Source organism: Pelodiscus sinensis, chromosome 7 (genome assembly GCF_052426305.1).
Source record: "Pelodiscus sinensis isolate ZL-2025 chromosome 7, ASM5242630v1, whole genome shotgun sequence".
NCBI lineage: Eukaryota > Metazoa > Chordata > Testudines > Trionychidae > Pelodiscus > Pelodiscus sinensis.
The window spans coordinates 27,222,541-27,237,747 of NC_143058.1; the positions used below are offsets into that span (position 1 = coordinate 27,222,541).

At 43.4% G+C, this 15,207-nt stretch overlaps 1 protein-coding gene across 1 annotated transcript in view; it reads left to right on the top strand.

Moving 5' to 3' along the window:
• Positions 1 to 1,602: 1,602 nt before the first annotated feature.
• The window catches only part of ACVR2A (activin A receptor type 2A), a 134,584-nt gene continuing 120,979 nt past the window's right edge, over positions 1,603 to 15,207 (top strand). Inside the window, exon 1 of the mRNA XM_006135677.5 lies at positions 1,603 to 3,441. Within this exon, the coding sequence (XP_006135739.1) occupies positions 3,387 to 3,441 (55 nt within the window). The 5' untranslated portion in view covers positions 1,603 to 3,386. The remainder of the gene's footprint in view (positions 3,442 to 15,207) is intronic.

A 15,207-nucleotide genomic window follows, 5' to 3' on the forward strand; every position in this document is an offset into this window, starting at 1 on the left:
CCTCCCCCTGTCCCACAGGAAGCCAGTGCTGTCACTCTAATTTTGTGGGGGCGAAGGGGCCATGAAGCTGGAGCATGAGGCAGGCGAGGCAGTTCCTTGCTGGGTCGCAGAGTGTTACGGCCCCAGATGCAGGAGCAGCAGCAGGGCCATAGGCGGTTGGATGAGAAGTAGAGGGGATGGGGGATAGGGATGTTAAAGACTAGTTGACTATCTGATAAGTGTAGCATGGAGCCTGGGGTCCCGAGTTCTGGGGAAGTGCCATGCGGAATCTGGGATCAACTAGGGACTCCCCTGCTGACCCCAGGGCTCCTCTAGCATGCAGTGTAGCATGGAGCCCGGGGTCAGCAGAGGACTTACCCTGGGCTCCATGCATTTCAAAGGAGGCACACCGCATGCAGCCCGGACATTTCAGAGGACAAATGTGGAAGTGCCTATGGACTAGTCAATTAATTGCATTTTAACATCCTTAATAGGGGGACAACAGAGCTCGCTGAGTGCCCTACCACTGGTCGTCGGTGAGAGCCGGGGCAGAAGGCAGAGCGGGGAGCTGGAGCCACTTCCTGCTGGGTCCCCGGAGGGCTGCGAGGGTCAGCTGCTGCTCCCTTGCTCTCCTGCAGGTGAGCTGGGGGTCAGCAGGGAGCCCAGGGCTCCCTCTGAAGAGGGATGGGGGTGAACCCTGAGCCATGGCCACCGCTTCCCCTTCTCATTCTGCCAAGGCTGGGGGAGAGGCAGAGCGTCTCAGAGTGAGGTGATGACGCTACCGTCCTACAGAATTTTTTTTTTAATATAGAAAGATCAATAAACATCAATTTCACCATACATATGCAACTTACCCCCTCCTCAAGATATATCCATGGATAATAATTTCAAACAAATCAGAGTGCTGATTGAAAATTTATGAGAGTTTGATTTCAAGGCTATTTACTTTGGATATTTTTAGGCGACATGAACAAACTTGTATTTTAACAGCTACGAATGTTAACTTTTTGTATCTGAACATTTACTGTCATTAAAAACCGATTGCCTGGCACACCCCATAATTAGCAACTGTAAACATTTAGATAGATGTAAAAAGCTTAAAAATAGGCATTCGTATTGTCTGCCAAAACTATAAGAATAAAAATGCAAGGGTGGGGGAGCCCTAAGATCCCCGGGACAGAGCACGAAGGCTAGAGTCTGGGCAGAGACCTGGTCCCACAGAGAACCGTGATATGGAGGGTGCATCTCCTCTGGCTGCGCTTGAAATAGCAAGCGAGGAGCAAAGTGGAGATAAGAACTAAGAAGGGATGAGGCGCAAATGAAGGTGGGGCACGGCAGGGGAGCAGGCGGGTGCGGCACCCACCAGGCCTCCCCGTGCAGTGAAGGGGCACGAAGAAGGGAGTCGTGAGGGGACGCGGTGAAGAACAGGCGCAGACTCAGCCAGCAATCAAGAGCGCGCGCGCAAGTAGGAGGCGCGGGAGAGCTCCTCGCGCACAAGCGCCCCGCCCCAGTCGGGAAGGTGACGCCTTATGCTCAGCCCTGAGTGGTTCCGAGGACTGTCAATTGGGAACGACTCGCTCACGCGTCCAGTCGCGCGACAAGCAGCCGTGATTGGGGGAAGAGGGGGAGGGGAGCGAGGAGAGGAAACAAAAACAATCGCCCGGGCACCGCCATCTTGGGTTCGTTCTGCACGCCACACGGTGAATGGGTAGATATGAAATTACCACAGGCGAGCCGCAACAGCAGCAGCACGGTTCGGAGGGCCGTTCGGAGCTGCCAGCCAGGCGCCGGGGACTATAAAACCGGCTCCTTCATCCGCCGCCTAGAGAAAAGCCCCGGGCTTGGCCTTTCCTTATCGCCGACCCCTAAACTCAGCTCCTGGGAGGGCAAAGTTGGTGTCCGTCGCGCCGGCTGGGAGACGAGAGGGTTGGAGCCAGCAGCAGGTTCCTCAGAGCCAGGAGTTAACTGGGGACAGAGCTAGGGGAGGGGGAAAAGAGGGTTTCCCCTCCCCCTTTCCAGCACCTTGCCCAGGGCTTGCCTGGTACGTGGTGTGGGAGGCACAAGGAGAAGGCAGCAAGAGTTCACCAGGCTTTCAACCCCCACCCCGCCACCCAAGCCATTGAGGAGTTTTTCTTCCTAAGAAAGCAAAAGTTGGACTGAGTGAAAAATTGTCCAGGTTTCTCCCTTCTAACCACGTAGGAGGCAGAGAGGAAAAATGTATCCGTGAGGAGTTGGGAGAGGGGTATGAATCGAACAGAAGAGCCACCAGCCCAGCACGCAGGAGGAAGAAAGCTGTCACCATCCCAGCAAACACGAAGATCCAGGGCACATCCAGTCATGTGTCTATAATATTGATATCCTTTCCACCGCCACAGAAGCAGCGTTCTCCTAGAAGCACAGCAATCAAGGAAGAAGAGATTTGCCACGCGCTCATAGATCACCTTCCTCCCCAGCGGCTGGAGACTACATTTTTCCTGTGACTTCACTGTTTGAACACCAAATATAGTTTCTTAGAGGGGATTCTTAAAGGAGTTTGAAATTCACTGTTGAGGCAAGAATGTCTGAAATGCACAGCCTTTGTTGAACGGACAAGGAGAGGATCGCAGAAGTAGGAGGGAAGTGGTAGGAGAGAAGAGAAAACGTTCGGCTTTCATTAACTTGAAAGGGGAAGCCCAGAGATTTATTTTTGTGGAAGTGTAAAGGCTTTTTTGTTTGAGGTTGTTGTTTCTCCTCCCATCCTTTTCCCTGTGGTCACAATACAGCTCGCAGCATGATTGAAGTAAACGTCAATGTTGCCCACATGTGGCTGGTAACTTTTTAGACAGTTTTTATAAAGAAACTGACAAGTATACTATTCCCTTCTTTATCAGTGGCTTACTGCTTTTTGACGTTTGAAGCTGAGATGGTACTTTTTACTCAAACACTACATGTTGTATAATAGGAGTGAGACTGAAAATATACTCTTTACTCATTTCAGTAAAACTTGCTTGGTTCCAGCGCGACGAGGGATACTTTACAGAGCTTAAAGTAGAAAAAAGCTGAACTTCCTCTGAGACTTGGTTCTCCTTCTAAACAGCGATTTATGCTGTTGACTTTTTATGGATTCTTAACTTTTTTCCCCCTGAATTACATTTTTCCACCACTTGTACAGAAGCCAAATGACACATGTGTTTTGAAATGCTTCTCCAAATATACACCCTTGTATCCGGGATCTCGCTAGAAAGAGCTGGAGCGGTTGTCAGTATCTAAATAAAGCTGATTTTATTGTTTTGTGAACACTCTAGACTCCAGAAATGTTCTAGTTTGCTTTATAACGGTTAAATTTGAAGGTTGATTTTTTCTGTTTGGAAAAACCAGGAAACACGAGAGTAGGAACACTACCTGTATGTTCTAACTGTATTTCGAAAATGGGAGCTGCTACCAAGTTGGCGTTCGCTGTCTTTTTGATCTCTTGTTCTTCAGGTAAGTAAACTTAATTTGGTCAGTTTAAAGGTATCATTGTGATACCAAAGCTTGTGGAATTAGTACGATTTGCAAACGTCTTTTTTGAGTACTGTATATTTGACTTGGAATATATAGTTTCTGGTTGATAGTGACTAATAGTTTGAAGTGATAAGGTTGTTGTAGATGACAGCTGGGGTGGTATCCGTTCAGCACTTCTATTGTATGCGTTCTGTAAACGTAAAATTAGTCCACTGCAGAATTGATTAATGGAGTACCTTTAAAGCTAATTACTTATACTATTTATTAATATTATAATTGAAGTTTCCTTATGTTTAAAATGCTCAGGAAAGTGCAGCATGACCAACTCCTCTAACTTCATTTAGATGTTATTTTGAGATACTCATTATTGAGCTTTAGCATGTTTAAAAATAATTCTGAAAGCACTGTATGGAGGGGGAGTTGTGTGTATGCACAGAATCAAGAGAATAAGGTAAATTTAAAATCCTTATCTGGATACTTTGCAAAACCTAACATCTTTTAGCTACCTAATACACTGTTTATCACTTTTTGATTTTACAAAAGTACATGTTTAAATGGCTATCTTTAGTCCTATGAAACAGTGTGGTCCAAAAATTGTTCAGTGTAAGCATTTTTCATGATAGCAACTAGTGTTCGAAAAAATTAATAGACTTGCATTTATTTGGAACGATCCTTCGGAGAGCTACTGATCCTGGGTATTGTAACTGATTTTAACTTTTTTTTTTTTCCTTAAGCTTTACAACTTGTATACTGTGTGGTTGTGTGGCTTTTTTTTTTTTAAACACATTCCTTTTTGACTGCTTATGCACTGTTGTGTGCAAAAATAAAAGTATTTAGCGTTCTTATAATTGTGAGTTGATAGCTGGTTTTATCTGACCCTATTTCTATCTTGTTCTAACTGCCTGGCTAGTTTTCTGTAAAAGCTTCTTTTATTAAAAAATAAATAAATAAATAGAAAATGGTGATATAGAATTTTGCTGAATGATCCATTTCCTTGTGGTTATTAAATGGATGCAGTCTAGTCTTGTGTCTGTAGTGTTATTGATCAGTTCTGTGTGGGCTGAATGTGCTGTGAAATGGCGATCACTGCCACAGATTAACCAAAAGAATTAATCTGTTGAAATGGAACATGTTAAAGACAGCTTGATTCTTTTTAATATCAGAAAAAATACCAGTTTTTAACAATCATGATGGTTTATGTTTAAGTAAAGCCCTTCCTGAAACACTGATTATGAAAGTATTCGCTTTTAATTTAAATAAGGCTATCTTTTTGGAGTTTTCTAGTTTGTTTTTCTCTTTCCCCTTTCCATTCCCACTTTACTACTTTGCCAGATTAAGGGATAGGATAGAACAGTGGAGTCCTTTCCTAGGAACCTACCTGTCCTACTTACTAATCAGTCAAAAGCATTCTTGAGACACTATGTAAAAACATCTGAGTTTTTCTAGATTTTATTATTCTTGGCAGCAGTACACGTGACATGGAATGTTAATTTTGTCCATGACAATGGAAATAACTTGTACTAGACCAGCAGGAAACTGGTTAAAATATTATGGAATATGTTTCATAGCATATGTAAATATTATTGCCTTAGCACGTATTCCTGAACTAATTGTATAAATGGATAAAAATACATCTAGTTAGAAATGTGACTTTCACAATTCAGAGTTTAAGACTACTTAGGCTTCTTAATATGAAATAACACGAACATGAGCACAGAGTCAGATATAGTGTTTGTACTGATCATGTCAATTTTATGTTGCATGAAATCTTCCATGGCAAAATATTTTTTTAACTCTGACATTTAAAATTATTTTTCTCACTACTCTGGATTGAAGAATATTTTTGCTTGAGCCTTTTAAAACTGTTGGCCAGTGTGAAGAGACTTTTACAACTTAATTCCAAGGTTGCTATTTGATATTTCTTCCTTGTGGTTGCAAGTATACAGCTCCTTTTTAATGTGTGTGTGCACATAACTTCTTAGTCGATAAGCATTTGCTAAAGTTATACACACACATCAGTCCATCATAATCATCTGTCTGATATTCAGATGAAAAGATCTCTCTTTTTCTCGCAAGAGATGGGGTTGGGTCTGCATTTTGGGGGGCATTTTTGCCTTTATTAAATGCTGACTTCAGATTTATTTGAGTTTCCTTACCTCTTCTAAATCAGTCCTTTTAACAGAAGGAACAGAAATATCTTTCACTTTACATGAGTATGGAAAAAGACTAACATCTTTTCCTCATCAGTACAAACCACAGAGAGTAAGATGGAAGCTAAACAGGAAAAACTGGAACACCTCAGTCACAGTTGTAGCCTTTTAAAGGACCACTGACATGTATACTTCGATTCACCAAGCATTTAAAAACAAAAGGAAAACACAAATTAAACAGGGCCTTACTGCCCTACACTTGCTATGCATCTCAGTGTTAATGGTACAGGAAATAAAAAGCTGTCTCTTAAAAACAAACTTCTCTTTGCTTAATAGAAAGGTGAGTTACAATTTCTCCCTCCTATTCCTTTGCTAGAGTTTACTTTAACATCAAGAATGCCAAGACTGTTCTTTGGTTTTCTGATATGTCTTGAAGCATGTATATTGTGTGGTACCTTCTCCCTCATCTTAACTGAAGAGGAGTGGTTAAAACTTTTCTGCAGGTTTCCTTGACAATATGCAGTCATCTGTTAATAAAAGGTGATTTGCTTTTCAATACTTATAACAATTTTTAGACACTTTCAACACTTGCACATGTAGTTTAGCTTGTACTGTTTTGCGTGCTTGAGATGATGTCATTTCAATAATTCTTCAGCTTTGAGTCTTGTTTTTATGAAACAAGTTGCTATTTTTTTAAGACTTCAGTTGCTATTTTTTTAAAAAGAAGGCTGCCTTAAGCAAGCGAGAAGAACAAGCAAACACTAGCCCAGTTTTTCACTTGCAGGTCACCTTCAGTTTGTTCATTTTTTTGAGAGGTTCTTGTGTTTCAAAGAAAATGATAGGTTGAAAATTATTCTCTAATAAAAAAAACTCTTCTGTGCTCCCAGAGACTACTTACTCTTTCTTCCTCCCTTTAGTAAAAGTCAAAACAAATTTTTCAGATATCAGAAAAATAATTACTAAGAGCCTAATACTCTTAAAAAAGGTTTCGGGGCACAGTGTTAGCTATTCTCAAAGAGTAAAAGAAAATGTGACGAGTTCCTTGTTTCACTAGTGAGTAGAATTTTTCAGGCTCTTTTCCTCCCCCAGTAATCATGGTAGTTCTTAAGAACCCTGCCAACAGTTCAGGAGCATCATTTCTGAACTTGACTCTAAGGCCGTGTCTAGACTGGCAAGTTTTTCCGCAAAAGCAGATGATTTTGCGGAAAAACTTGCCAGCTGTCTACATTGGCCGCTTGAATTTCCGCAAAAGCACTGACTATCTCATGTAAGATTGTCAGTGCTTTTGCGGAAATACTATGCTGCTCCCGTTCAGGCAAAAGTCTTTTTCTGAAAAACTTTTGCGCAAAAGGGCCAATGTAGACAGCAGAGATTTGTTTTCTGCAAAAAAGCCCCGATTGCGAAAATGGCGATCGGGGCTTTTTTGCGGAAAAGCGCGTCTAGATTGGCCATGGACGCTTTTTCCGCAAAAAGTGCTTTTGCGGAAAAGCGTCCTGCCAATCTAGACGCGCTTTTCCGAAAATGCTTTTAACGGAAAACTTTTCCGTTAAAAGCATTTCCGGAAAATCATGCCAGTGTAGACGTAGCCTAAGAGTATAGTCTCAGTAATCAGTTTGTGTTTAGTGGTTGAATCTTGTGATCACATTCACTGTAAAGTAAAATGATTAAACTATTTAAAGATGTGATGTACAGATTTAGTTTCAAGCTCCTATTTATACATAAAAGAACAGTAACAGTACAATTTTGGCTCTTCAGTTCACCATTAGTGGCAGCACTGTTGGCAGCCCTGTTGAACCTCCTATGATAGTTTTCAAACATGACTAGAGTCAGACAGGTGTGACTCTAAATTAGGTTACAACTCTATTATGGTTTTATATTTCTGAGCTTAACTATAATATAATAGAATTCCTCATGGAGGTCTGGCCTAATATTTTTGCTAATAATATAAAATACTGTCAGTTTGAAACCTGGAAGCAATATTTACAATTGTGCTAAGAGCTGTGTTTGAAAACTTCAGTGTGTTGTGGGTGAACTGTTTGGCAACAGTTTAATGAACGTGATTTTAGCTAACACCGTTCTACTGATCTATAAGTGCTATAGACACATTTCAGTAAGAACTCCTGGAGAATCCCTGTTACATATTAGGGATATTAACTAGCGATTTAATTTACTAGTCGAGTAGAAAATGGAATTTCCATCAACTACTTTACTAGTTGATAGGCACTTCAGTGTTCTGCATTTGAAATGGACATGAGTCCCGATGGAAACTCTTGTGCATTTCAAAGTGGAAGCTCCCGTGTGGAACCTGGGGTCAGCGGCGGACTCGGTCCTGATGCATTTGCTTTCTGGATAGTTGACTAGTCCTTAACATCCCTATTACATAAGCTCAGTACTGTGGAAGCTTCTCTGTTGGAGGCTACGGCATTGCCATACTATGTATGCAAAAGGATAACTATCATGATCCTGGTATATAGGCCTTAATAGCTTTAAACGCTCCTTAATAGCTTGCTTCAACATCTAAGTGGCATTCCTGCTCTTTGGGGGGGGGGGGGGGGGTTATAAACATTCTTTGGGACTCCTTAGCATCTTACATAAATAACTGAAAAACAGCTTGTTTAACCTTTCTTAGCATATCTGACTCTAGTACTCGTTTCTAACTTTTGAGGTTAATAGAGTTTTTTGAAATGATTACTTTTCCTACATCTCATTTGAAAAGGCCCTCACTTTCATTTTAACCTTGTCATATAAACAGCATGACCTGGATCTCATTCTTTGGAACTTATTTTATTTCGTCTGAACTAGACATTTTCTGAAGTATGTAACCAGGTAGGCTTCACCACCAACGGCACCTCCTAATTCACTGAGGCTACGTCTACACTGTGGCAGTTTTTCAGAAGAGGAAACGCAAATCTTTTGCTCTCACTTGCATATTCTCTTCCGATCCTGTTTTTGTGATTAAAAAGCCCGGTGTAGACGGGGCCATGTGTGAGGAAAAAAAACCCTTTTGCGCAAGATCCCTTATTCCTCAAAAAATGAGGTTTATAGAATCTTGCACACAAGGGTTTTTTCCTGACACATGGCCCCTGGGAGGCTCTAAAGGTTGGGGACCACTGCTCTAGAGTCCTCCCCCTCTGGGAACCCCCAAAGCCCCTGTACTCACTTTGCCTCAGTGACCCACTGCCAGTCTTTACTAGCCCCTGCCATAGGTGCAAATTGCAGTCTGAAATGGCCACTCACCATTGGCCAGGGGTTGTGGACCTGCTGCTTTTACCTATCCTGGCTGCCTCCCCGCAGCGCTAGTATCCCGAGTCCTTGCATCAGGCTCTGCAGCCTGGGCACTTGCCTAGCCAGAGCTTTCCCAGCTCTACCTGACATTCCCCAGTCCTGCTTTGAATTACGAAGCCTCTAGCTTCCCTAGCAGCTAGGTCCCTCTTGTTCCCCAGCCAGAGTGAGTCTCTGAATCCTGCCCTCCAGGAGCCAGCATTTATACTGCCCTCAGCTGGGCCCTAATTAGCTCCTACCAGATACAGCTGTTGGCTCCACAGCTCTAGCATTCCAGCCTTCTCACAGGGCTGGGTTTTAACCCCTTAACAGCCAGTGTGGGACAGATGCCCCATCACAAGTACCATTATTACTTAGTTTTATGGATTCAAAGACACACCGTAACATCAGTATGTTTGTTTTCACATGGAAGACATGGGATACGGGTTAAATGGGGAGAAATAGACAAGTCTAGCCATTTGAAGAGCTTTCTGATGTGGGACTAAAGTTTTATGTCTTTCGATGTAGCAATGTCCAGAATTGAAAAAAGGATAAATTAATATAGGGTGCAAAAAGGTAGTAATAAACTAGGATCATAGAATGAGGATTCTGGAGAAAATTGGAGGGGGCACATTTCTCCACCCCTTAAATCTGCTTGAATTAGTCAGTTGTTAAACTGTGCGTGATGCTCCCGGGCATTTCTCCCCCCCCCCCCCCCCCAAAGTATATGTTCCTTAAGATGGAGGCCTGTTGCATGAGATCAGTACAGATTTTCAAGTGCATCATTTGTGTTGACTTTGTGATACAGGGTAGACTTCTCTGGTCTGGCACCCTTGGGACTTGAGCGGTCCCAAACCAGGGAGTTTTGCTGGACCAGGGCTGGGGCTCCTACTCTGGGGCTGCTTGCTGCTGCCAGAGTTCCCCAGATTCTAGACAGGACCACCTGTCTGCTGCCAGCCCAGCTGTTCCTGGGGTTCTGTTCCATGCTCAGAAGCCATTGGCCCTGCTGCCACTATGGCTTTCCCAGGGATCCCTGGCCAAGGCTCCCTTGCTACTGTTTGGCCCCACTGCCGCTGGAGGTTGTCTGGCTTGGCCACACCTGCCCTACCACCATCAGGGATTTCCCAGGTTTTCCAGCTGGGGTTCCTTGGCCCCATTTCGCCAAGATAACATCAAGGAGTTCACCAGCTAGGGCTGCTATGCCAGCTGTTGCTGGGAGTTTCTGGGGTTCCTCAGCAGCAGCTGTCCGGCCCCACTGCCGGAGTCAGTCTTGCTCCAACTGGAGGTTTCCTGGCCTGGGACTGCCTGACTGCCACCTGGCACTGCTGCTATAGGGAGTTCCCCAGCTAGGGCAGGGCCTTCTTATTTGTTGCCTGGCCCAGCAAGGATTCCCAGGCCAGGATGGGATACTTATTTAGTGGAGTAGCTAGAAACACATTCTTAAGTGTGGCTAGAAAAAATGGACTGTTTAATATTGCAATTCTAAATCTTGAGTCCAATATAAAACAATTGGAGAAGACAACATCCTAGAGAGCACATTTGCCCCTTCTGCCCTCCCTCAGCTGTTGAGATGATACCAGTGCAGTGGTGAGAAAATACTGCTCTCCAGGCCGGATCTGATTTGCCAGGGTTAGCCCCTGGTGGTTTGCTGCTTCTCTAGTAACTCATGCCTCTGCAGGTACAGGCAATTTGCAGCTCACATTGGCATAGATTGCTGTTTCTGGCTAGTGGAGCTGTGGGAAGTGATATCCTGAACTGTTCCACTTATTGTAGCTCCAATTGGTCAGGAAAGGCAATCTGCAGCCAACGGGCACTGCAGTCTGCCCATGTCTGTGGAGGCACAGATAAATATAATAGCAGAGGCTCAAGAGTGGCTAACCCTGTCGAACCGCTGCCATCTAATTGCCCACCCTTGTGCTAGTATCCTTTTCTAGTAGATAAAGGGAAGGAACTTGCTATTTTTTTTCTTTAAGTTCAATCGTCTGCCTCCCTATCCCAGTCTTCTAGAAGCTCTATTTCACTTGACAGATAAGGGACTCTGGAAAGGTGGGACAGGTTGGTTCTCCTTTAGTCTTAGCTTTCTGCATAACTTTTATTTCCAAGCTAGTCCTTTCTATCATTGACATCACTACTTTTACATTTTGTCCATGCAGCAGCATGGATATGGTATATTTACAGTTTTATTGTTCTGAATAGCAGCAGTGTAACTTGGAGTCCTGTTCATCGTATACACATCATGAAAGTGGAATTATGAACAGCAGCAGATACATTGAAACTTTATGCAGCTCAGGAAGTGAATGCTGTATGGTAGGGGTTCCCAAACTTTTTGACACGGGGACCAGTAAATCCATCCACGAACTTTTGGAGGACTGGTAACATTCATTTGCATATTCATTAATCAAATGATGAATATTCAAATAAGTTGTTTCTGGTTCTCCCAAAGCTCCCAGTGCCAGCTTTAGCAAAGCTTTTGATATGGTCACCCACAATATTCTTGCCAGCAAGTTAAGGAATATGGATTGGATAAATGGAGTGTAAGACAGACAAAGCTGGTTAGACCAGGGTTTCCCAAACTTTTTACTTTAGTTGGAACCCTTTTTTTTCCTGTACTGTTTTTTGTAGCCCAAAAATATAAACACATAAACATATAACATGTCTGGTATTTTCTCATTAGGTAAGTTTTATTATTACTAGATGTATCAGTTTGTAGTTTTGAACTGCCTGGCTGGTAAATGTGCTCAGACTGCAGGGGCTCGTCTACACTGGCACCTTTTCCGGAAGGGGCATGTTAATTTCAGCTATCGTAGTAGGGAAATCCGCGGGGGATTTAAATATCCCCCGCGGCATTTAAATAAAAATGTCCGCCGCTACTTTGAAGTAGGAATAAGAGCCTCCGGAAAAGGGCGCTTTTTCCGGAGGATCGGGGCCAGTGTAGACGCTCTTTTCCGGCTTTTCTAAAAGCCGGAAAAAAGCGGCGGACATTTTTATTTAAATGCCGCGGGGGATATTTAAATCCCCCGCGGATTTCCCTACTACGATAGCTGAAATTAACATGCCCCTTCCGGAAAAGGGGCCAGTGTAGACGTAGCCCATGAGTGTTTCTACCAGCCAGACAGTTCGCAACTACTTGAGGTGTGTGGGGGGGGGTTGGGGGCACAATAGAATCCCCAGGCCGGACTCACTTGTGCTTTGTGGCGAGGGGGAGGGGGAAGAGGGGCAGCGCCCCGAGATCCGTATATGGCCAGGTCAGTTCTGCTCCCTGCTGGCCAATTCGCTCCCCCTGCTGCGCCTCTGGCCAGACCCAATTCCCCATATCCTCTCCTGGACAACCAGTTCTTCCCCCGCTTCTCCTCCCAATTTCCCTTGGCCAGTCCCGCTGCCTGCGTCCAGCCTTGCTTCCAGCAGCTGCTTTTCCCTGCCCCTCATCTTCCCTGGCCAGCTCCCTACCCCCGATCTCATGCCCCCTGGCAGCCCTGCTTCCGCCAGCCCCCCAATCTTTCACGGACAGTCCCAATGCCCCAGGCAAGCCCTGCTTCTAGCAGCTCCTTCTCCCCTACTGCTCCTCCCGATCTCCCGGCCAGCTGCCTGCCCAGCACTGCTTCCGCCAGCTACCCCAGCCCCAATCCCCCTGGCCCGCCCTGATTCCCCCGACCAGTGCTGCTTCTGATGGCTGGCTCTCTTCTACCCCTCCCCAACTCCTCCCCCACCCCCCCAACCCTCCTCTAGCTACGCATCTGCTGGGAGCTGGAAGATCCAGCTGCATACTCCACCCAGGCCGGCCAAGGGCTTGGGGGACCTGGCGCCACACAGGCACTCCAGGAGCCCAGAACACCCCGGCAACCATGCAGAGGCCTGGTACTTTTTTCCTGCGGCCTGGTAGCAGGCCACGGGCCATAGTTTGGGAAACGTTGCTGTATGGGTTTGTAAGATTACTTCAGCATTCCTAAAAGCTAATGCTCTTTAAATTCAAAGATGATCTGTTGAAACTTGCGGCTAAGGACTCTCTCATTTCCTGCTTGTCACTTTTTTTCAAGTGGATTACTGGTTTTTTCTTAAGAGATTCCCTTTTTGAACCTCATTAAATTGACTGTACTATGCTTCCCACACTTTTCCTTCTTCAATTTCTGTCTGTCTTCCTCCTGCCCCCCAAAGTGATTAGTTATGAGTTATTGAGGGTTATTTGAGTTAGTCTGTACTTTTTAGATATAGGTGACTTCCCATCCCCCAGATAACTAGAAGACTGGATTTTGTAGCTTTTATTCCCCCCCCCCCCCCCCAAAAAAAAGACACTTGCTGTCTTTTGTGCAGGAGAAGCTAAAATATGGACTATCAGAAGCTAAGATAAATGTTTCCTGTTTAAAAAAATGAAAGGAAAAGCTGTCACTCGTAATTGCTAAATAAATGCATAGTTCAGTACTCTGTACCATGTTTAGGGAAAACTTGTGCTCGTTGCCATTAGCCATGGCTTCCTCTTTTCTTGGATTAAAAAATCTGCAGCATTGAGGTAGAAGTAAACAAAATTCTGCAACTGAAGATTATATAACAAACAACAGAAGAGTATAGGATTTTTATCTCCGATAACTGTTTTCTTTAAGTCTGACACTTTGAATAACCACTTGGAATTGGAAGGGTAACTTCCTTTCTGAAATCAACACATTGGACAAAGTTCACATCCTAGCTTTTGTGATAACTCTATTCATGCTTCTGAACTTGGAGCTACACTTAGTTATGTTCTAATCTAGTGATCACTCAACGTGAAACCAAGCTAGGAGTTGTTTATTTTCTACTCAAATTTTCTTTTGTACATTTTTAATTAAACTATACACTGGTTTGACCCATCCCATTCCATAGGATCTATCTTATGATTGAGAGATTAAAATGAGAAGACGTCTCTCCCAATGGAAGCACCAGAATCTTAAAAACATACATTTGTGTCATTTGTTTCACTTGGTTATCTCTAATGTGGAATCTTAAAAGCTGCTCAAACTGTCGTAATGGTCTGTCTTTATTTTAAAACATTGCAGATAAGGGCTTTAACATAAAGCATCCCTGAAAACTTGAAATCGAGTCAACTTTTTAAGTGAGAATTTTAGATACTGTATATGTTCCCTTGTCACATATTGCAGTTTCACAATCACTTTGCTATATTTAAAAAAAAATCTCCTACCTGTGTTTCTGTGGGAAAGATGCACACAAACAGGGAAATGGTTTGGCGGACTAAAGTCAGTGTCTTCAAATACACAACGTAATCAAACTTAAAAATGAGGGCAGAAATCTGAGTTGTGCATTACAAGAATAGTGCTAAATTCTTTATTCTGATGTTGACAATTTCCATTTTTAGACACTAGGTTTAAGTGGTCAACTACTTAAACATATTTTACATCCCTAATCACAAGATTGCTGTTTTTCCAGTTGCAACTTGGGCATTATTTGTGAAGATACCAAGAGTAATGCCATTTTAACTTGCCGCGAGAACTGATTATTGGCAAATGTCAAATATTTATTTTCTTTTTTAGCACACCTATCAGCAGAGAGCATAGCAGGATTGCTGCTTGAGGGATGATAAATGAGGTTGAATCTTAAGGGAACATCAAAAGGGTCAGTATAACTGGACAAGCTACAGAACAGCTGTTCTGAGACTTCTGCAGTTATATCATGAATTTATCAACTGATTGCATCAGTGGAAATAATAACTATCTTGGCTTGACTGGCAACTGTAGGTCCTAATAGAATATTTAAATAGCGTCTGAATTACATGACACAATCAGCGTTGACACAATTGAGAGGGGATTGGCAGTCTGTTTACTGTGAAACCAAGTATGATGCTCAGAAGGCTTTTGTGTTTATAGCATTGACATGACTCCAATCTTCTGAAGTTGCAATATATAAGCTTTTCTTGAATTCAGTAGGTTTTTGTGGCGATCAATGCTTGTTTCCAGTTGCCTCTCTTAATGGGTATATGCATGTCTCAGAATCCTTTCACTGTTACTATGAAAATTTCTTTGAAGTGGTGTGCTGATAGGCAATTCTGGTCCTGATTCCACCAGAAAGGAGAGTCAGGCAGCAACCAGCAGCTCCTCTGAAGAGAGAAAAAGGTGCTTTGGTACAAGGACATGCACTGCAATTGAATTAGCAAAGACACAAGAGAGTTGCAGAAAACTTTCAGTAGCAAGGAAGGAAGATAAGAGAAGGTTGAACTTTTGGCTAAATAAAATTTCCATGGTATTACAGAAAAAGCAGCAGAATGGCAGAAACCACGAGGCATTTATTTGACATGAACAGGACAGTTAGCATGTTTTAGTGCTGTTTTAAGTAGTCTGACAACTTAGTTGGG